The following is a 23,594-nucleotide window of genomic DNA, read 5'->3' on the forward strand; positions in this document are numbered from 1 at the left end:
TGCTTACGTGTTTATCTCCAGACACATTTTAAGCCTAATTTTAGATCGGGATGCCTGGGTGGCTCAGTTGGTTAAGCAACTGCCTTCGGCTCAGGTCATGATCCTGGAGTCCTGGGATCGAGTCCCACATTGGGCTCCCTGCTCGGCAGGGAGTCTGCTTCTCCCTCTGACCATCCCCCCTCTCATGCTCTCTCTCTCTCATTCTCGCTCTCAAATAAATAAATAAAAATATTAAAAAAAAAAAGACTAATTTTAGATCAAATCATACTAATTCTTTTTTTTTTTTTTTTAAGATTTTATTTATTTATATGACAGAGAGAGATAGCGAGAACAGGAACACAAGCAGGGGGAGTGGGAGAGGGAGAAGCAGGCTTCCCGCTGAGCAGGGAGCCCGATGTGGGACTCGATCCCAGGACCCTGGGATCATGACCTGAGCCGAAGGCAGACGCTTAACGACTGAGCCACCCAGGCGCCCCCAAATCATACTAATTCTTAAATTGCTCATTTTTTACTTAGAGTCTTTTCCCTGTCACTGTGTAGTCTACTATTTCTTAAATTTGTAATGTCTGCGTAGTATTCCATCCTATGAGAGCGCCATGAGCTTTTTAAACCACTTGTTTATTGTTAGATACTGAAATTTCCAGTTTAATGTAATATATTTGGGTTTGGCTTAGAAAGCAGCTTTGAGGCCAAGGAACTCTTGAGTGAGGCAGTGATAGGAAAGGACCTGTAGGGTGACCTTCTTGCCCTGGGGGGGGGCCAGGCCTGACACCAGAAAACGTAGCAATGAAACCCTGATTTTGTTGGGGAAAAGTTGAAATAAGCCCAATTTCTTTATGACAAAGGATTTAGAAACAGCTATCCCCTAAATATATAACACAGAATGTACATGTCAGATTTGTGGGGTAGGAGGCAAGGAGGAGGGGGGGTCACTGCTAAGGGCCCTGAAATGATGGCTTACGCAAAACCAGCATGTTCTAGAATTTAAGGTGGGGGTAGGGGTGGGATTATTGTCTTCTTCTTGGCTAGTCTCCTATCTAGAATTTCTGGAAAGACTTGAAGGCAGAGAACTTTCTGTTCTAGACATTCTGGGGTTCCCTTTGAGTAGTTCAGACTCTTAGCTTTTTAGGATTCCTAGGTCTTGAGGGCTAGTACTGATCCATATCCTTAGAGGTCCCCTGGAGCTTGGCTGTGAGTTGAGTGGCCTTTCCCCTAGACAACTCACATTTGTCAGTGTAGACAATCTGGCTCTGGGGCCCTCCTGCCAGCCTCTACTTACGTGTACTGTTACACTTGCCTTATTTGTTGGACTCCCCAGATTGTATCTGGTGAGGATGCTCCACTCATGTAGTCCTTATCCTGTGGACTTTGGAAACGACTAAAGTCTAGAGCACAGTCATTGCCGTCTCCAATCCTCAGTGGCCCTAGAGGTTCAAGAACCTTGTGTCAGGAGATGTACAATCATGGGTGGAACCTGGGATGTGTAACACTTAGAGTTTCATTGATGTAGCTGAAAATGCAAACATCACTACTCCCTTAACATTGAGCAGGAAGTTGTTAAATTCTTGGAAAAGAGGCAGGCACATACATTCTTTTCTTTTTTTTTTTAAGATTTTTTGTTTATTTTTTAACAGAGAGAGAGACAGCGAGAGAGGGAACACAAGCAGAGAGAGAGGGAGAGGGAGAAGCAGGCTTCCCGCCAAGCAGGGAGCCCAATGTGGGACTCGATCCCAGGACCCTGGGATCATGACCCGAGCCGAAGGCAGACGCTTAACGACTGAGCCACCCAGGCGCCCAGGCACATACATTCTTAAAAGACAGTGTGCACTGTGGCTGGGTGTGTCTGGTCTAGGGCCAAAGGTGAATTTTCTTTATGTCTAGGAGAGTTGCCATTGAGCATGTGTCATAAGAACCTTAACCAACTTGGCATAAAGGACGCAAACAGACAGCGCAGACTCTTCCATGTCTGGGTCAGTGTTCTGCATACAGAGCTTATGCCGATTGAGAGATGCCCCAGTGCCTCTGTCCTCTGGGTCATTCTTGGGAGAGCGTGGTACAGCTGACGTGGGCATTTTTCTAGATGCCAAGTGTTCCTTCACATATCGTCCTGATCCTTGGCCAAAAGAAAAAAAAGATGAAAAATATAATTTCTAAATATTCAGTGAAGAGGAGAAGCAGGGAGTAGGGGAGGGAAGGTTGGTTTCCTCAGTGGGTGCTGGCCTCATGGTGAGAACCCTCCATCATACAGAACGAATATGTTGAATCTTAGATCTGTTTAGTTAGACATTGCTCTTTGAGACTCAGAGATAGAAATAAGAAGGCTACTTTCCAGTAACCTCTGGGGATTGGTGGCAGAAAGATCAGTCGTTCAAACCCCTTAGCTTGGCCAAAGTAGATTAAAGTTTGGTGTGAGAATGGATAAAGGAGCATAGGGTAAAAGTCCACATACCCTTACTCTGAGTGGAACAAAAACAGATTTGTGATACTCTGCTCACTATCAGCTTTTTCTGTCCTCTTACCTTATTTCTTTCTGTTTCTTGCCTGCTGATGATGATGGGTTGGAACAGGAGGAGGGGGTAAGATGAGGCATGGCCTGTGAATGCAAGTAGGAAGAGGGAAATAAACCTTAGCCCTGGCCTGAATACAGTCTCACTAAGCCATGGTTTTACAGTACCTTATTAGTCTTATTTGGAGAGCACTATTTCCCAACTGCAGAGGATTTCCCGAGACTCCTCCAGTGTACCTAGGGTTGCAGTTTGAAGAAAAAGAAATGGTCTGAATGCAGAGGTGTTTGGAGGGACAGGGAGGACTAGAGAAGATTGGAGGAGATTGTTTGGTCCCCCAGGTTGGCATTAAAGGCCAGGGAAGGTCAGCACCCTCATAGGTTAAGAAATCTAGTTTGTCAGAAGTGAGTGGATCCTTTTCTCAGGGTCTAGGAACGACGAATGTATGAAAACCCCAAATGCCGATATATTAAGTTATATTGAAATACAGAATTACTAATGACACTGGGCGTTCCTGTTTGCCGATTAAGGTGTTCTTCCCTTGTGAACTCTTCTCCATGGGAAACCAAGGTAGAGTCGGAATGCCAGCATGTGATGGAAATGCCCATTGGCTTAAATGATCAGACTCTTGTGTCCATTGATTAGCATATTCTGTCCCTACAGAGGCCAGACATGCCAAGTGCCGTGGAGAACATGGATTCAGAATCAGGTGGTTGGTTGGGGAACCTTCGTGGCTCAGGTCATCAACCCGGGCCCGGCTGCCACCACGGTCTCCAGTAGAGATGGGGCTGCTAGATGGGCCACGTAGGCGGCCCAAGGCTGCGGCTGCCAGTGCAGCATGAGAGAGTTTCTGCCGACTTGGCCTTCTCGGCCTCCCGCTCGATGAATAGCATGCCCACCATTTCCTCTTTTTTTTTTTTAATTAGATTTTATTTATTTATTTATTTGACAGAGAGAGACACAGCGAGAGAGGGAACAGAAGCAGGGGGAGTGGGAGAGGGAGAAGCAGGCTTCCCGCCGAGCAGGGAGCCCAATGCGGGGCTCGATCCCACGACCCTGGGATCATGACCTGAGCTGAAGGCAGTCACTTAACCGACTGAGCCACCCAGGCGCCCCACCATTTCCTTTTTGTTAACTGCTTTTCTTCAAGCTGTAACGGGGCGATGACTTCAGTAGGCCACGTAGTTATAATCCTAACCTGGTGCTTTCTTGCAAGCATCTTTCATCGGCTACAGGGAAATGACTAGTAGTCTCTTGGATTGTTTCTCTACAAGGCGGACCTTATCCCTTATATCTCACCCTTTCCTCATCTTAATCTCAGAGGTAACCTTAGTTTCAGTTTTGGAGTTACGGAGTTTGACTGTTAGCCCCATAAACTCCAGTATGGCCACGCGACGTCCATGAGAGACTGAGACAAGTCCTAAGTTCAGAGGTACAGAGTGATCTAGGCTGTGGTCAGGAGGAGAGCCAGTTTGTTCCCCAGTGACATTACAGCTGCGGTCATTTTCTCTGATAAATAATTGAACTGTGCTTTCCGAGGGGTCTCATTACAATGAGCAGGAGTGCAGAGGGCGTGAGGTTTGGTTACAGTGGGAGGAAGCGTGCAGAAGGCAGACAGACAGTGCCTGGCCCAAAGTGCCCTCTCTGGGCCCCAGGAGGCGGCGGGACAGCAGGTGATGCTCTGACGGCAGAGTGGCAGGTCCTGGTGCTTGGGCGCACCAGAGCCGGTCCCCTTTCCTTGCCCAGCTGGAGAGAATCTCGGGGACTTCTAGTGGCATCGCTTTAATGAAATTCTGGATTGGGTCTCTTGGGACTTCTGTATGAGGGAAACTTGAGGGTTGGTGCATTTGAGGGACCAGATGCACTCACGGGCCTTGAAAGGCAACTGTGGACTAAGCCCCCAGGAGTGGACAACTCCTTTCTGCCCTGGTCCCTGGGGGTGAGGGGCAGATATTCATTCAGCCTCATTAATCTTTTTCTCTCTTCTTTCCATGTCCTTGCCATGGAGCAGTTATTACGGTAAGAATTCTTGGGGTGGGAGGGCAGGTATGTATGTGGGGGAGATCTTAAATGATCTATAAGAAAAGAAGAAATAAAAATGTCACCGCACTGGAGGTTCCTGGGTATTCGTCTCTCTCAGGGGACTGGCGTCCCTGAAGCTTCACCCTTTCGCTCCTGCTGAGGAATCTGTTGTTTTTTTGTTTTTTTGTTTTTTTTAAAAGATTTTATTTATTTATTTGAGAGAGAAAGAATGAGGCACAGAGAGAGCATGAGAGGGGGAGGGTCAGAGGGAGAAGCAGACTCCCCGCTGAGCAGGGAGCCCGATGTGGGACTCGATCCCGGGACTCCAGGATCATGACAAGCCGAAGGCAGTCGCTTAACCAACTGAGCCACCCAGGCGCCCCTGAGGAATCTGTTAACTGGCACAGTGGCCTCTTGCTTAAGCTGCATTGGCATGTGGCTTTGTAGGTCCAGCAGTCAGGACTGTGGGGCTCACGTGTGCAGGATGACCCGAGGCTCTCCCCTGCCCTTCCCACATCATGCCTTCTCAGGGTTTCTGAAACCAGGTCAGCTGACCCGATTGTGGCTTTCCCACATGTGCAGCTGTAGACCCCGGGGAGCACTGTCCATTGGCAAAATTGAGAAGTCAGCAAGGTGTCTTTTCTACATCCACCCCCTGTGTCATCGCCCCTTCTTTCCATCCTTCAGCTCCCTCATCCAGGTGCCTGTCCCTGCTGCTAAACGGAAGCAGCTTCTGCCAACCTAACTCCGGCTGAGGAGTTCAGAGGTTAATAGGCGCCTCCCTCCGAGGAGCATCACATTTCAAAGAGCACTAAGGGAGGAAGCACCAGGGGTTCAGTTGAAAGAACTTTAGGCCTCAGTAAAAGGCTGGCTGGTGGATGGGGCACTGGTGAACCATTCCTTCTCGTGTTAATCATTAGTGCTCTGTGCGTAAGGCAGGATGGTCGAGTGGTTAAATACATGGATTTTGAAGTCAGACACATAGGGTTTTGAGGCCCAGCTCTGTCATCTCTGTGGCCTTGGACAAGTGACCTCCCCTCTTCGCACTTCACTTTCCTCGTCTGTAAAATGAGGATGATATTACTACAGCCCTCGCAGGCTGGGATGAGAATTGAACAAGAGAATGTGGCCCTAGCATATCGTGAGCTCCTAGTCAAGTTAGCTGTTATTGTAAGGCAGAGGCTGGAGTCTCTCAACCACCTGCGATCAGTAATGGGAGATGATTACTCTCCAACTTCGAGGCTGGTGACTGTAAGGTGTTTTTTCCCTTGCAGAATGAATACATGAAAGAAGACTTTCTGATTAAAATTGAAACCTGGCACAAACCAGATCTTGGCACCCAGGAGAATGTAAGTAATGCCTCCCAAGAGCCCAGGGACTTCCAGGCTGCAGGGTAGGGTCTTGAGGCTCTGCCCAGGAGCTTCTCCTTCCCTGTCCCGGGGCCTTCTCTGTGGTCCTCTTTTAACAGCCTGTGCCTAGACCCTTTCTCCAGCATGGGATTGCTCTGTCTATAATTTGCAAAACATGATCTCCAAAGACTCCTTATAGGGCTTTCTCGTAGAGCTAAGATTGGTCTAAAATGCAACTCTTGGCACAGAGGAACTGTATTTTTTTTTTTAAGGATTTTATTTATTTATTTGACAGAGAGAGAGAGAGCGAGAGCAGGAACACAAGCAGGGGGAATGGGAGAGGGAGAAGCAGCCTAACCACTGAGCAGGGAGCCCGATGTGGGGCTCGATCCCCAGACCCTGAGATCATGACCTGAGCCGAAGGCAGACGAACGACTGAGCCACCCAGGTGCCCTGGAACTGTATTTTTAAAACATGAAGATTACAGCCTCTATAGAGCACAATGATAACTCCTCAATTTTAAAATGCACCTGTCCTTTTGACTCTAGCAATTCCACACCTAGGAATTTATCATGTAGTTATGCTTTCACATGTATGAAATAACCTATCCACAAAGAGATTCATTGCAGCATTCTCTGTGTAGCCAAAGATGAGAAACAGTGTAAGAGCCCATCAGTAGAACACGGTCAAACTGTGGCACACCATACGGTGGTATATTAGGCAGCCATTAAAAAGAACCGATAGAGAACAGTCTTCAAGATAGACTGTTCAGGGAAAAAACATGATGCAGAAGAGTGTATGTATGTGCTACCATTTGTTTTAAAAGAAAAATCTGTACATAGGTATTTGTATGTGCATGGAATCTGGTAGTGGTGGCGTTACTTGGGAGGGGCTGGAAGGTAAGCAAGAGAAAGATTTTTAAAAGCATCAAAGTAGGGGCGCCCGGATGGCTCAGTCGGTTAAGTGTCCGACTCTTGATTTTGGCTCAGGTCATGATCTCAGAGTCGTGAGATTGAGCCCTGCGTTGAGCTCCGTGCTGAGCGTGGAGTCTGCTTGAGATTCTTTTTCCGTCTCCCTCTGCCTCTCCTCCCTGCTCACATGCATGCATGTGCACTCACCCTCTTTCTATCTCAAATAAATAAATAAATAGATAGATAGATAGATAGATAAATAAATAAATAAATAAATAAGATCTTTAAAAAAAAAAGGGCATCAAAGGAAGCAGTCTGTGGCTAAACAGGCGGTATGTCCATGAGTGTTTGTAGTCAGCCTTTACGGACGGGAACATACGGAAATAACGTAAGTGCTGTAAGCAGCCCTGAGTGTTTTGCCCTGCTGAAATCAGAGCATTAGTTCTCACATGTGTATCTACTTAAAACCATTAAGTCCTCCCGTTCCTTTGGGTAACTTTGTGTGTAATTCTTTGCTGGTAGGAATCTCACATCTGTGGCTACGGGAATAACTGTTTCTGGGTCTTCATTCTCGATAAAGGGTACTTTGTAGCTGACAAAAACTACACCGTGGTCCTCTTGTTCCTGCAGGTGCATAAACTGGAGCCTGAGGCGTGGAAACACGTGGAGGCCATATATATAGACATTGCAGATCGAAGCCAAGTACTTAGCAAGGTAGGGACTGTTGAACTGTTTAACGAGGCCTTTGAAATACAAAAATGACTTCTAAGTGTCAGAGAAACCAGGAAACCATACCGAACTGGGATCAAAGGGAAAGTTCTCTCCTGGCTATTGTTTGTTTTATTTTTTAAATTACAATTAAGAATTCTCTTGTCCTGACTTGGAGATTCCACCAGGAAGATAGTGGCCTGTTTGGTTTCTGGAAATTATCACCGGACAATGTAGGTGCTGAGGATAATTTGCTCAGCCGAAATGACAGAACCTGAAACTAGTTCTCAAATTCATTCATTTTTCCAACCCAATAATTAAAAAACATCCTGCCTATTATGTTTGGAAGACTATGTTCTGTGAGTTCCAGCAGAATATATGAAAAGACAGATGCCCTGCCCTCAAGAAGTTGGTGGTGGATTCTCAGAGTAACACATGGTAGTACACACCTGGAAAAGGATAGCCTCTGCTAAACCATGAACTTGGAGGGAACAGGGACCAGGTCTGTCCTACTCAGTGCTGTGCTCCTTGGAAGTATTCTTTTAGGGAGGAAAGGTTAGATTCCTGCTCATTCAGTACTCTTCCTATTTGACAGAGGCCCGTTGGGATCAGGGCAGAGGAATTTGGCTCTCTGCCCATTGGTGGGGAGTAAGTGTTTGCTCTCCATGTCCCAGGGGTATGATACCTCTTTCCTGGAGTCACTCTCTCTGTGCTTAAAATATCTTGATTTGTGCATTTCCAAAAAGATATGAAAACCATCTTGTGTTTTCCTTGCCTATATCCTCACTTCCACCCTCAAAAGTTAGTGGCTTTTTCAAAAAACTTTTTATTGAAGTATAGCATACAGCAAAGTGAATATATCCTAAATGTGTAGCTTGATGGCTTTTCTCAAACTGAACATACCGAAATATTTCTCAAACAAATGCTAACAGAGAGTATGGCTCTTTGTGTATTTTGTCAACTCTGGTTGTTTTGTGTGAGGAGAGAGAAGCAGAGGTGGGGAAGATTTAATTAATTTATTTGTGTTTTATTTGTTTAAGTATAGTTGACACAAAAGGTTTATTTTTTTTAAGTACACATAGATAATCTTCTTAGCTTTGGGAAATACTTTATAACTTGTGTGTGATTTGTTTTTTTCACTATTTTTGTTAAGTAGGTATCATAGTAAGTTTGCTTTTCCTAAGCCCATATTAGTCAGTGCAGAAGAACACCAAAGATTAAACTTTCCTTAGGGCTAATTCACACCCAGCATTGGCTACATTATAACTAGGTGGAGTGAGACTGACAGTAATACAAGGATCGGTTCTACACATTGGACATTTCCAGTAATGATTTTAGAAAGATAAAGATAAAGAAAAAGTACCAGAGGGAGATTGGATGAGATTTCAGGTTTGACAGCTAGTTCTCATCTCTGGCCATGTTTTAGAATCACCTGCAGAGGTTTAAAACAAAACAAAACAAAACAAAAACTCTGCTGCCCTTACCTGCAGATATATATATATTTTTTAGATTTTATTTATTTATGTGAGAGAGAGAGAATGAGAGAGAGCACATGAGAGGGGGGAGGGAGGGTCAGAGGGAGAAGCAGACTCCCTGCTGAGCAGGGAGCCCGATGCGGGACTCGATCCCGGGACTCCAGGATCATGACCTGAGCCGAAAGCAGTCGCCCAACCAACTGAGCCACCCAGGTGCCCTACCTGCAGATATTCTTACTCGCTGGATTTTAGGTGGAGTGGCCCAGAAATCTGAATTTGGAAAAAGCTTTCCCTGGTAATTTGGATGCTTATCCCGGGTTGAAAATCTCTGTTTTTAACAGTGGAAATATGTGCCTGCTTTAATGTGGGTAAAATTGAAAACAAACCATGGCAGAGAAAATCACACAACTCTCCTCTGAGGCAAATGTAAACAGTTCTATATCTTGTTTATAACACTTTCCCATATTTTCACTATACCAGCAGCTTCAAGACTGGTATGAAGTGTACTCTGATGGAAAAAATCTAATCTCGGTCCCCCTCCCTCTCCCTTCCTTTCCCTCCCTCTCTCTCCCTCTTTTCCTTCCTCCCCCAACTCCAATTCTACAACTTCTCTCAGGATTACAAGGCGGAGGAAGACCCAGCAAAATTTAAATCTATCAAAACAGGCCGAGGACCCTTGGGCCCAAATTGGAAGGTGCAGTTCATACCCTCACCACCGGGGGGCAGGGTGTAGCATGGGCAGACCTCTCCCCAGGGAGGAAGGAAATGGCTAGGGTGGGCTAAGGGAGAGCCAGAGGTCGGCCCTCTCAGTTACCTGCCTGCCTATATGTGTGTCTCTAATACAGCAAGAACTTGTAAATCAGAAAGACTGCCCATACATGTGTGCGTACAAACTGGTTACTGTCAAGTTCAAGTGGTGGGGCCTGCAGAACAAAGTGGAAAACTTTATACATAAGGTAAGTGACCAGGGTGAGGCCTTCCCCGTGTGTGTGTGTGTGTGTGTGTGTGTGTGTTGGTGGGGATGTATTTTGCCCAACAAGAGAAGATCATACAACCCACGTGACTTGTGGCCAACAGTGGCAGACATCAGAATATTTCAGTCTGATTTCCCAGACCCCCACTTCCCCTTTCACTTAACTGTCCTGCAGCTTAATACCGTCTATCCAGGGGCACCACATGTGACAGGGAAGGAAACTGAAGCCAAAAAAAAAAAAAGGAAACAGGAATCTAGGGTTTACTATGACTGAACTGCAGATACAACTCAGTCTTCCTCTTTTCTTGAAGCCGAAAGGCAAGAGGTCCTATGAACCAAATTCTCCAGTGCCCTGAATTCTTGAACTGGACAAACCTAAGGCATTTTTATAGCTTTTTCTCTGTGTTAGAGCCTCGCTCTTGGGCCCCGTTTCATAGACATTGGCCAGTTTTAACCTGGCCTTAGGCTCCAGAGACAAGAGGGGAACTTGGCACAGTTGTTTCTGGGCCTTGGCTGAACCGTGAGCTCGTAGGCTGCCTGTCTTGGTAGCATTTTGGGCACAGGGCCTAGCTGTGAGGCAGGTACCCATCCTCTCCAGGGAGCTTCCTCCTTCTTGATGTGATACCTGTGGTCACGTGAGGGCAAAAGTCACTGACTTTTGGGACCTGTGGGCTCATCCATATAAGCCAGCCAGGCAGGCACCTCTCCTCCCCGCCCCTTCAAGAAAGTGGGCTTATCGACATGGAGATCATGGGAGGGGAGCTGCAACAGTGGCCTCTCCCTTCTGGGTTCTAACTAGGTTCCCTCCTTTTTGTAGCAAGAAAGGCGTCTGTTTACAAACTTCCACAGGCAGCTGTTCTGTTGGCTCGATAAGTGGGTTGACCTGACTATGGACGACATCCGAAGGATGGAAGAAGAGACGAAGAGACAGCTGGATGAGGTAAGTGGGCTCCTGGAGGAGCCTGGGCTCTCGACTCAGTAAATCCATGAAGGAGACTAGCCTGTGGGCCTGTGGGCCAGGTCATGAGGGCGCCGCCTGTGGCTCTAGGAACATGTCGTGTCCGCGCAAGTCAGGCTGGTGCCAGGTAGTTTAGAACCGTAAGGAAGAGAACAGCTAGTGCTCTTGAATTTGCAGTCTAGCCGAGGTCTTGGCATATTCCGAGAGACAAATATGGCAGTGTGTGCTGCATGCCAAGTGAGTAACTCTGCAGTGGTTCTTCAGAACTGGTGGGGTGGGGGGAGTCCTGCTGGGCTGCAGGATGGGAGGTGGCCCTGGGAGGAGGCAGGCTGGCCCGATTCGTGAGCACCATGCACGTCACCCACAGAGGACGGCAGTAGGTCCCACACAACTAACTACTCTGTAAGGTTCTTTTGAGCTGTTTTTAGAGTTTGGACCCTTGGCTCTTTGGGGGGGAAGGGAGGGCTTGGCATGGATCCAAGGAGGAGGGCTGTCTGCTCCATGGGAGCTGAAGGCCTAACACTCCTGCCTCATTTGGGGATGCTTCTCTGTGAGGCTCACGCTGAGGAGATTGTCAGTGAGTCAGGTTCAGATCCTTACTGCGTGAGGGCACCATTCTAAGGGCTTTTACATACACCATCTCCTGTGATCCCCGCCATACCTGTGAGGAGACAGCACTGTTCTTGCCCCCCGCAGATGAGGAGGTAGCGGCTCCGAGAGACCACTCCGTGCCCAAGGTCATATAGCCTGCAGGTGACACAGTCAGGGTGAGAGGCATGCTCTAAAGCACTTGACTTCTCTTCCTCCCTTAAACGCCATTCGGGGCCCTCCTGCCCTCTCGGGGCTAAGATTAAGGCAGGAAGCTCTGTGTCATAACTGCCATCCATTTCTCCCTCCTTGCCCTGCGTGGGCTGGCCTGGAGCCAGACGTCGGCAGACATCGCTGTGCCCAGCCTTGCCTGGCTCCCCAGCAGTGCCTCAGACGAGACCCAGGCCCGAGTGCGTGTGGTGCCCCCGCTTCACTGTGCTGGTCTTGGGTGCAGACGTGGCCAGGAGTTCTTCCTTCCTTAGCTCCTGTGGCAGGCACATGTTCTGGTTATTCATCCAGCTGCACTGGCAGGGAAGCAGCAGGATTTTGGACACAATTCCTGATTCTTCGACTGAGGATCTTCAGGAAGTGGTAGATTTTTAATGTCCAGGACGCTGTTGATTCTGACTATGTAAGAAGAGGCCTGAGTGTTTTGGTCACCCGAGTCCTGACAAAAAAAAAAAAAAGGAAAAAAGTTACCAAACAAAGGAGTGCGGAGACTTTGGGGTTTAGCCTGGAGCCTCAAGCCTCCTGCTGCCTGACAAAGGCCAGTTGAAAGTATACTGGGGTTCATGGGAGCATTTATGGACAGGCTTTTACTCTTTGGGTAGAATTTGAATTCCTGGAGCTGGAAGAACTCTCCAGAGGAGCTACTGGATCTGCCTCCCTCAGATCCAAAGTTTGAGAGGCCTCACTATCAGGGAGGTATTTTTTAGTCCCCCACCTCTCTCTGCGTGTTTCTCCATTCTGTGGAGAATTGTGCCAAAAACCTAGAATACCACTATCCTCCAGGATAACTGCAAATGCAGGAAACCCGCTTTAGAATTGGAATTTAAATAGTTTGCAGTGTAAGAGAAAGCAAAACCAAGTCTCAGTTGGTAAGCATCTAATTCTTGGTTTCAGCTGAGGTCATAATCTCAGGGTCCTGGGATCGAGCCCCGCATCTGGCTCTGCACTCAGCGGGGAGTCTGCTTCTCCCTCCCTCTGCCCCTTCCACTCGTGCTCTCTCTCTCAAATAAGTAAATAAAAATCTTAAAAAAAAAAAAAAAAGCTGCACTTATTTATTTCTTTAAGAGCGAGCGTGTGCACGAGCAGGGTGGGGGGCAGGCAGAAGGAGACAGGGAGAGAGAATCTTAAGCAGGCTCCATGCTCAGCGAGGAACACAATGCAGGGCTGGATCTAACTACCCTGAGATCATGACCTGAGCCGAAACCAAGAGCTGGACACTTAACTGACTGAACCACCCAGGCGCCCTGTGCACGTATTTAATCTATCCATCTTGATGAATTTCAGATAAGTATACACCTGTGAAACCACCATGACAGTCATTGCCATAAACAAAAACATTACCTCCAGAAGTATTTTTATAATTTTCAAACTCGGAAGTATCTCAGGCTTAGAAGGGGGAAGCTGTCCTCCTCTGCCCTGCACCTGGAGTTCCAGCCCCCAGAAGCAGCCCCTTGCAGTTCTTATGGTTGTTTCTTTTGTTAATTACCCCCGTATTTCCAAAGATTATACTTAGGTGCTTAATTCTTTATTTCTCAACTTTAGATATTAATGGTTGACTTTTCTTGTGGAAGATTTAACTCCTGTACCCCACCCACCTCTTTTTTAAGAAGACTCACACTCTCTTTTCCTTCCTCCAATATCACAATGTGGGGTTAATTCATTATTCAGGTTGATATTATGACATATGTCATTCTTCTCCCCAACTGAGCACTTTAGTCTGCTCCTGATATTTGTTCCTTTCTTGGAAAACTCTTGTTTTTTTATGGCTGAATAAAAAACCTGTTAGCCTGAATCTAATATTACACTGTATGTTAGCTGGAATTTAAATAAAAACTTGAAAAAAAAAAAAAAGAAGTTAGTAATTGCTTCCCTCCCTTTTGTAGCTCAGTTTTATGTATCTCTGTCATTAAGTTTTGTTTTTGAGTCTTTACATGGATGGTCTGGTCTGGTTGGTGTGTGATATGCACTGCGTAATAATGTAGGTGATGTCAGTCCATCCTTATTGATTTTGCTCCCCCTCAGTTTTTTGGGTTTTTTTAAAGATTTTATTTATTTATGAGAGAGAGAGTGCGAGCATGGGGGTGGGGTGGGGGGGAGGAACAGAGAGAGAGGGACAAGCAGACTGTGCACTGAGCACAGAGCCCAACTTGGGGCTCGATTTTAGGTCCTTAAGATGACCTGAGCTGAAATCCAGAGCCAGCTACTTAACCGACTGAGCAACCCAGGTGCTCCCAGGTCTCCTCAGTTCTAGAAAATGTTTTTATAGGGGCGCCTGGGTGGCTCAGTTGGTTAAGCGACTGCCTTCAGCTCAGGTCATGATCCTGGAGTCCCGGGATCGAGTCCCGCATCGGGCTCCCTGCTTGGCGGGGAGTCTGCTTCTCCCTCTGACCCTCCCCCACTCATGTACTCTCTCTCTCTCTCTCATTCTCGCTCTCTCAAATAAATAAATAAATCTTAAAAAAAAAATGTTTTTATATTGTAATTTCTCTCTCTTTGTATCACAATTTTCTCCCCTCTGTTTTGTTTTTTTTTCTGGAATTTTTATTAGAATTTAGAAGTCAGACCTCATGAATTGACCTAATTTTCTTAAATTTTCTCTCTCTTTTTGTCTGCTTTCTGGAAGATATTTTCCAATGTTAACTTCTCATCTGTTGAATTTAAAAACATTTTATTTATTTTTATTTTTTTAATAATTTTGTTTTCTTTTTTTTTTTAGATTTTATTTATTTATTTGAGAGAGAGAGCATGAGTAGGGGGAAGGGCAGCGAGAGAGGGAGAAGCAGGCTCCCTGCTGAGTGTGGAGCCCGACCTGGGGCTCCATCCAGGGACCCCAGGATCATGACCTGAGCCGAAGGCAGATCCTTAACTGACTGAGCCACCCAGGCGCCCCTTAAAAACATTTTAAAGTACTTCTTGTGCTGTGTTCTTTTTCTTAAGTACTTTTTCTGTTTTTCTTTGTGCATTATCTTCCTTTTCTAAAGCTATGGCTTTTTGTTTTTGTGTTTGGTTTTCGAGGTTTCTCTGCCCCCTGTATGTTCTTTGTTTCCTCTGAGAATTCAGGGAGGAAACACCAGGGCACACCACAGCCAAACTGGTGTCTTTTTTTTCCCTCACTTACAAATAAGTCACCCGTTTTCAGCCCCAGCTGCACTCCCACCCTCTGAGGTACTTGGTGCTTCCAGTTCCTGAGCCTTTGGAGAACCTGCAGCACAAACAGGTCTGTCCTTTTTAGCTCCCCTCCTCACAGGCCCTGGGGTGTCAGTCCTGCTGCTCTGTGAATTAGTCACTAATCCATCCATATTTCATCTTCCAGAATGTTGCTGCCATCTCTTATTTGCTGTTCTTGTTGCCTTCATGGTTTTATTTCTTTTGCTTATTCCTTTACTCTCATCGTAGTAGGGCTTGGGGGACGAATAGCATAAATGCATGTTTACAATCTGCCATGATTAACTGTGAATTTGCAATAGGAATTATGACCCTTATTCTTTGATTAATGCTCAGTGGCCTAGTGTGGGTGGGTTTTTTGTGTCACTATAAGGCCACGGTCACCACTACTGTAACTCTAGTCCCTGTGGGAGGGTGGACTCACCATTCTTGGATGAGGCTCAAGGGACCAAGAGATTAGTCCTTTGCCCTAAAAAGAAAAATGTCAGGAAACGTGTGCCTGTAGGGGAGCAGTGTCTGTCCATGTGTTTCCCTCCCTTCTTTCCTCTTTCTCTCCCTTCTTCCCTCTCGCTCTTTTTTTTTTTTAATTTTTTTAAGATTTTATTTATTTGTGAGAGAATGAGAGACAGAGAGCATGAGAGGGAGGAGGGTCAGAGGGAGAAGCAGACTCCCAGCTGAGCAGGGAGCCCGATGCGGGACTCGATCCAGGGACTCCAGGATCATGACCTGAGCCGAAGGCAGTCGCTTAACCAACTGAGCCACCCAGGTGCCCATCCCTCTCGCTCTTTTAAGAAAAAGACTCATAATCTCAAAATTGGAAGAAGGCACCTTAAAGGTCACTTAGTCCAATTACCTGTCCAGTGCTTGAGTCCTCTCTGCAGCTTCCCCACCGGCCTGCACTTGATCACCTCCTGTATTGGGGAACTCACTATCTCTTGAGCATGGTGGTAATAAAAATATTTTTATTACTAATAGAGGCTAATATTTGATTGAGGTCTTACTGTATGCCTGTAGTGTGTGGTCAGCATTTTCTGTGAATTATATCATCAAATCGTCATGTCAGCCTGTGCCAAAGTGTTATTTTCATTTTATAGATAAGAGAAACTGAGGCTCAAAGAAGTTGAGGATATCTTCTAGTTCAGTGAACAAGTGCCGCCTGGACCTTTGGCCACAAACTCTGTAGATAATGAACCTGGGAGGAGAAAACTCATTTTAACTGTTAAGAAAACTTGTTTCCTGATTTGCTGGCCTCTAGAACATTTGCTTAAAACCAGCAGAGATACTGAGTGTCAGTTAGAGTGCATGATTAAGATTCTGCAGCATTTTCTTCCCCAGCCTTCCCTTGTGGGGCTTCCTTCTAAGTCCCTGTTGCCTCCGTGATTCCTCTGGTCCCTCCATAGCCCATCCCTTTGTGATGGAGCTGAGAGGCTGCATGACCCCCTTGCTCCGCTGGCCCACCTTGGGGGCTGTCTCTGAGCCTCCTTGTAGTCAGTCTCCCTATCCACATGCTTGTGTGTGAATGGGCCTGTCCTTTCTCATCTCCTGAGTCTTGATGCAGAGGTCCCTTGCTCCATCCTATGGCTTTCTGACAGATGGATGATGGATCACCATCATTTTTAGATTTTAAGTCTTCAACTATGAACTGGTTACCCAAAGATTGTATAAGTGTCCCTGTGCAGTGAAATACCTGGCAGGACACTAGATTTCTTTTTTAAAAGTAATAAAATCTTTTAAAAAAATAAAATAAAATCTTCAAAAAAATCTAGAAAAATAAAAAATGGAAACCCTAAAGTTTCCAGTTTGTGATTGGGGTAGATAGAAGTTTGGAGAGTTAAGCTGATAAAGAGAAGTCACTCAGTGCTGGGCCATGGGAGAGTAGGGAGTAGGGAGTGAGATTCCAGTAGCATGTGCAGAGGGCTAGCTCATTGTGTTGAGGCTGAAGGATCCGTGTATGTGGAGGAGGATGTTGTTCCATGAATTCTTAATTCTCTCTCATCTGCCCAACAATGATTGACCCCAGGGCAGACTACCTGGAACATTGGCCAGCATCTTGAAATACAGGAAGTAGCTTTATTTTCTTTTTGGTACAATCTCATTTTTCAATAATAAGTATTGTATTGTATCAATAATGTATTAACATAGACAAACATTTTTTTGGAAATAGTGAAAAGCAGAAAGAAATCAGTTGTACCCTGGTTATTTAAAGACAACCTCTAGGGGTGCCTGGGTGGCTCAGTTGTTAAGCATCTGCCTTCGGCTCAGGTCATGATCCCAGGGTCCTGGGATCGAGCCCCGCGTCGGGCTCCCTGCTCTGTGGGAAGCCTGCTTCTCTCTCTCCTGCTTCTCCCTCTCCCACTCCCCCTGCTTGTGTTCCCTCTCTCACTGTGTCTCTCTCTGTCAAATAAATAAATAAAAATCTTTAAAAAAAAAAAAAAATTAAAAAAAATAAAGACAACCTCTAGGGGCACCTGGGTGGCTCAGTCGGTTGAGCATCTGACTCTTGGTTTCGGCTCAGGTCATGATCTCAGGGTGGTGGAATCGAGGGTCGTGGGATTGAGCCCTGCTCCTCGCTCAGCACAAAGTCTGCTTGAGATTCTCTCACCTTCCCTTTGCTCCTCCCCCCCACTTGCTGGCACTCGTGTGTGCTCTCATTCTCTAAATAAATAAATTAATTAATTAATTAATAAAATCTTTAAAGACAACCTTTAAAACATTTTAAGTCTTTCTATACACTTTTACTTAGTTATAATCATATTGCATGGGCCAAATGGGAATCCTACTTTTTTCTCTGAACATTGTAACAAATATATAACATTATAACAAATACAAAGTTTCTCACTAAAAGAGTTTCTTCACATACACGTTTCTGACTGCAGCATACACATATTGCTCACACTCTGTCATTGCCCTGTGTTGGATTTTCCTTCATGTTTCCAGGTTCTCACTGCTACAGATAATGCCGTGATGAAAATTTTTGTGCGCTCAGTTTTTTCAGTTTTTTGGATTACTATTTGGATTTGGATTAAGATTATTTCCTTAGAGTAAATTCCTACAAATAGAATTAGAGAATATAAGACTCTTATTATTTATTACCAAATTTCTTTTCCAAAGGGCTTTTCTTTCTTTCTTTTTTATTTATTTATTTGACACAGAGAGAGCACAAGCAGGGGGAGCAGCAGAGGGAGAGGGAGAAGCAGGCTCACCAAGCAGGGAGCCCGATATGGGGCTCGGTCCCAGGACCCTGGGATCATGACCTGAGCCAAAGGCAGACGCTTAACGACTGAGCCACCCAGGTGCCCCACCAAAGGGCTTTCTAAAGAGCTTCTAAAAACCGTTCTGCATGTGCCTCATATCTGTTCCTTCAGGAATGCTAGGTCTGTGGTTGCTTTTCAGTGTCTTAAACTGAGTTTTTTTTACTAGCTTTATTTTTTTATTGAAATTTTATTTTGAAATGATTGTAAGATTCCTATGCAGTTATAAGAAATAACACATAGAGATCTGTTTCTCCCAATGGCAACATGTTGCAAAACTATACCACAGTTATCACAATTGGGATATTGACATTGATACTTTTGCTAGGTGTGTGTGTGTGTTTTGTAATCAAAGGAGTATCTCATACTTCATAGTAAAAACAATTTTCAAAAGCTATAGAAAAATAGGGGCATCTGGCTGGCTTATTTAGTAGAGCATGCAACTCTTGATCTCGGGGTTGTAAGTTCGAGTTCCATATTGGGTATAGAGATATTTATTTATTTATTTAAAAGATTTTTAGTGATTTCTTTTTTAAAAATAATAAAATCTTTTTCTTTTTTTTTTTTTAAAGATTTTATTTATTTATTTGACAGAGACACAGCGAGAGAGGGAACACAAGCAGGGGGAGTGGGAGAGGGAGAAGCAGGCTTCCGGTGGAGCAGGGAGCCCGATGCGGGGCTCGATCCCAGGATCTGGGATCATGACCTGAGCCGAAGGCAGACGCTTAACGACTGAGCCACCCAGGCGCCCCAAAAGTAATACAATCTTTAAAAAAATAAAATAAAATCTTAAAAAAAATCTAGAAAAATAAAAAATGGAAGCCCATGTATTCCAACCCCTGGCCTTATTCCCTAGAGAAAATCAGTTAAAAACAAACAAACCAAGATTGGAGTTTCTATTTTCATATTCCTTGACTATATGTGTATACATAGCCTGCAGTAGCTTGATCAGAGGAACAAACATCAGATAAAATCTCATGGTGTTCTATAGGCCCCAGGAAACAGGAAAAAAGCATTCTTAGAGCATTTCATTATAAGAATGAAATAATGTATTTTTATTTCATGGCACCCTCTGAGGTGACCTTGTCTCTGAGAGTAGGGGAAGCCATCATGTTCCCTGATAGAAAGTTGCATCTTAAGCAGTAGGAAAACAGGACCTGGCTTTGCATTAGTAAATTAAAGCAAGGCAGTAAACTCTTAGGGTATACATGGATCTGGTTGAGGCCCACAGAGCTTTGCTCCCCTATATTAAATATCAGCTTCTCTGAAATTGAAAATTTACGTGGTCATTAATGAGCACATTTAATGAGCACATCTTTGTGTTTTTTAAAAAAATTATTTTGAGCCAAGATAACGGAAATAACCTAAGTGTCCATCCATAGATGAATGGATAAAGAAGATGTGGGGGCAGGGGGTAATGTGTGTGTGTGTGCGTGTGTGTGTGTAAATAGAATGGATGGCGTATCAGCCATAAAAAGGAATGAATCTTGCATCGTGACAGTATGGATGGACCCTAAAGGGTATGATACTAAGTGAAACAAGCCAGACAGAAAAAGACAAATACCATATAATCTCATTTATATGTGGAATCTAAAAAACAAAACAAATGAACAAACAAACAAGAAACAGAAATAGGGGCACCTGGGTGGCTCAGTCGTTGAGTGTCTGCCTTCGGCTCAGGTCATGGTCCCAGGGTCCTGGGATCGAGCCCCGCATCGGGCTCCCTGCTCGGTGGGGAGCCTGCTTCTCCCTCTCCCACTCCCTCTGCTTGTGTTCACCCTCTCGCTGTGTCTCTCTCTGTCAAATAAATAAATAAAATCTTTAAAAAAAAAACAAACAAGAAACAGAAATAGATTCATAAATACAGAGAACAAACTGGTGGTTCCCAGAGGGGAGGGGGGAAGTAGGTGAAGGGCATTACAATGTACAAACTTCCAGTTATAAAATGAGTAAGTCACGGGATGAAAAGTACCGCACACGGAATACTGTCAACGGTGGTGTAAGAACTTTGTGTGGTGACCGAACGCAACTACATTTAAGTGGCGAGCGTTTCCTAATGTTTCTAATTGTCGAATCACTATGTTGTTGTACGCTGAAACTAACATAATATTGTATATCAGCTGTACTTCAATTTAAAAAAAAATTATTTTGAAAGAGTTTCAAACTTACAGAAAATGGCAAGAATACAAAGAATTCCTATATACCCCTTGACCCAGAGACCCCATTCCTTTGAAGCAGAGGATAGAGCCCCAGGGCCACACACTGCACTAGTGTCTCTTAATCTAGAGGTTACCTCTGTCCACCTGAGGCACAACAAGGTATCACGAGCTCATCATTTTCCTTCCATGACACAGCCCTGGGACGAGCCGTATCTCTAAGGAGTCCTCGTTCCTTTCCATGGAGGGGGCTAGGTGTGCTCATGACTGCTGGGTGTTGCTGCCTCCAGGCCTTCTCAGAGGACAGAGCTGGGGAACTTTTACATCTATAGTTATTTCTCCCTCTGTCTTACATAGTATGTTCACACAAATACTTGCAACACTACAAGGTCAACTTTTGTCTTTCTAAAAATATGATAGTGCAGGGGTGCCTGGGTGCCTTGGAGGAGTGTGTGACTCTTGATCTTGGGGTTGTGAGTTTGAGCCCCATGTTGGGTGTAGAGATTACTTACAAATAAAATCTTAAAAAATAAATAAAAATAATTAAATTTAAAAATAAATAAATAAAAATAATTAAATTAAAATTAAAATATGATAGTGCCTTTATCCTTTTTTTTTAAGAACTTATTTTGGGGTGCCTGGGTGGCTCAATTGTTAGGCATCTGCCTTCGGCTCAGGTCATGATCCCACGGTCCTGGGATCGAGCCCCGCATCAGGCTCCCTGCTCAGTGGGAGGCCTGCTTCTCCCTCTCCCACTCCTCCTGCGTGTGTTTGCTCTCTTGCTGTGTCTCTCTCTCTCTGTCAAATAAATAAATAAATAAAATCTTTAAAAAAAAAGGTAATATATTAACAGACATATCTGAAGTTAGAGGAGCAATAAAAATCAAAAGCTCTACCATTCACGGGGCTCCTGGCTGGCTCAGTAGGAGGAGCGTGCAACTCTTGATCTCGGGATTGTGAGTTCCAGCCCCACGTTGGGGATAGAGATGACTTAAATGAATTAAAAAAAAAAAAGATGCCATTCATGAAAGCGAGTTTAGAGCAGTTCTACAGGTAGAGCTAGGAATGAGCACATACTGGCTTGTCAGCAAATAGACCTTCCTGTTGGGCGCAGCAGGTCTTTGCAGGGGATGATGAAAAGTGAGGCTTGTAAGACTGATTTTATGACTCACTTACTGTCTGTATCCTGTAGGTTCTGACTTATCAGGTCTGGGGCCTAAGAATCTACAAGTAACCCAGGTGATTATTTTGCTCAAGTAGGAAACTCGGGCCTAAAAGACCAACCTAAGACATTTGATGTAATTCTGGTAAAAGTTGTGAATGGCGGGGGGCGGGGGGGGGGGCACCTGGGTGGTTCAGTTGGTTAAGCGTCTGCCTTCGGCTCAGGTCATGATCCCAGGGTCCTGGGATCGAGCCCCGCATCGGGCTCCCTGCTCCGTGGGGCCCCTGCTTCTCCCTCTCCCTCTCCCCCTGCTTGTGTTCCCTCTGTCGCTGTGTCTCTCTCGGTCAAATAAATAATACAATTAAAAAAAAAAGTTGTCAATAGGAAGTGAATATCAGAACCTCCACAGAGGAGCAGATTTTTTTTTTTTTTTTTTACCATGCCCAGGTTCCCCATGGGCTCACTGATTATAATAGTTGGGGGGAAGCAGGAAGTGTGAACAATGAACAGGAGTTTGAAATGTGGCAGGAAGAGTATTTTGAAAGTACTTCCTAGTGGAGAACCACTTCTTCTGAGGTAGAATCTCTGCAAAATGCAGCAGTATTAAAGTTTTAGCGAATAAAACAGAACTCTGAGGAGGAAGGTAGCACAGAAGTCCAAGGTCTTCAGAGCTTGTGGACACACGCACCCCCTTTACTGCAGGATGCTGCACAAATAGCAGAAAATGTGGCCTGGGTGCATACTCCATGCTAGGTGCTCTCCACAAATATCTTTATTTAATTCTCAACAACCACATGATGTGGGTACTTTTATTATCTCTATTTTATTATTACAGAGACAGGCTTAGAGTGCAGTGAAGTCACTTGCTCAGGGTCACACACTTGGTCATGGTGCCAGAATACAGTCCAGGGAGTTTGATTCCAGAGGTCATTCTCTGAGGTGCTCAAAATTTGTTGAATGAAGAAAGAATGAAAGTTGAGCAGAAAACTCATGGATAGTGAAGAAATATCTAATGGGAAGTTAAACTACACATGTGTTATAGGCATTCTGCAAATAGAATGGAACTTTCAAGTTGGAAAAGATTAGAGAGATCACCTCCACGCTATCCCCACAAGAAGTTGTGTCCACTTCTGCCTGGCAGGTGGAGTTCACAGGGGCCACTCGGGGCTTCCAGAGAAGACCCCATCCTGCTTTCCAGCAGCCTCACACTTCTGCTAAGCTGAGATCTACCCACCCTGCTCTTTGAACCCCTGCCTTCTTGTGCCACACTCTGCCTACCTGATTGACTATGCAGAGCCTCTCAGCAGAGCCCAGGAAAGGGAATTGCTGTTCCCTCTGCCTGGACCACTCCCCGCACTTGCCCCCTCCAGGGAGCCACAGGACTTTCCCCCTCACTTCCTTTGCCGGGTCTCTACTCAACATCTGCCCCCGGCATATATTGGTTTGTTCGTTCTCCCCTACTTTGCCCCAGAATGTAAGCACCAGGAGGAGAGACTTGGTCTGTTTTGGTTCACTGCCGAATCCTCAGGCCTGGAGCAGTTTTGTGCAGTTCCTAGCACAAAAGAGTTGCTTCTTAGATATTTGTTGAATGAATGAATGAATGAATGAATGAATGAATGAATGAATGAATGAATGAATGAAGAAAGAGAGGAGCTTAAGAGCTGCACCCCAGCACTGGGACGCAGGGAGAGGAACAGAAATCACGGACGGTGGGAGCAGTGACACGGAGCTATAAATGGTACGGCTTTGGCTGTACATATGCAGAATTCTACTCTTCTGATTTGCTTTGTGCACAGAAAATGCTCCACCCTCTTCATTGGCAGGACTGAAGAGAAGGCGGAATGTATTTGTGTTGGAGTTCCATCAGCAGCAAGAGCCTTCAGTTTTTCCTGTTTTTTTTTCTGTTCCAGATGAGACAAAAGGACCCAGTGAAAGGAATGACCGCGGATGACTAAAGGCACCCCTCCCCCTTCTGCACTGTATGTACTGAATCTCTCCCTTTGCATCTCATCGACGTGAAAATCAGTTTGGGTCCTTGGGGCTTCAGCAGCTCACTGTGGAGTCAGGAAACTTGCTTCATTGCTCGTCCTGTCCTCCAGTAATCCTGATGACTGCCATGCTAAACAGCTCTCAGGCTTCCATTG

The 23,594-nt window shown here is 45.2% G+C and overlaps 1 protein-coding gene across 1 annotated transcript in view; it reads left to right on the forward strand.

The window, feature by feature from the left end:
* PITPNA (phosphatidylinositol transfer protein alpha) overlaps positions 1 to 23,594 on the forward strand; it is a 41,951-nt gene that overhangs the window by 14,417 nt on the left and 3,940 nt on the right. The window contains exons 5-11 of the mRNA XM_045889601.3: positions 4,516 to 4,523; positions 5,801 to 5,875; positions 7,417 to 7,500; positions 9,586 to 9,663; positions 9,815 to 9,925; positions 10,760 to 10,882; positions 23,361 to 23,429. Coding sequence (XP_045745557.1) covers positions 4,516 to 4,523; positions 5,801 to 5,875; positions 7,417 to 7,500; positions 9,586 to 9,663; positions 9,815 to 9,925; positions 10,760 to 10,882; positions 23,361 to 23,405 — 524 coding nt within the window. The 3' untranslated portion in view covers positions 23,406 to 23,429. The remainder of the gene's footprint in view (positions 1 to 4,515; positions 4,524 to 5,800; positions 5,876 to 7,416; positions 7,501 to 9,585; positions 9,664 to 9,814; positions 9,926 to 10,759; positions 10,883 to 23,360; positions 23,430 to 23,594) is intronic.

Source organism: Mirounga angustirostris, unplaced genomic scaffold, assembly GCF_029215605.1.
Source record: "Mirounga angustirostris isolate CCGP_5_RB_7025 unplaced genomic scaffold, mMirAng1.0.hap1 SCAF_17, whole genome shotgun sequence".
Classification (NCBI taxonomy): domain Eukaryota; kingdom Metazoa; phylum Chordata; class Mammalia; order Carnivora; family Phocidae; genus Mirounga; species Mirounga angustirostris.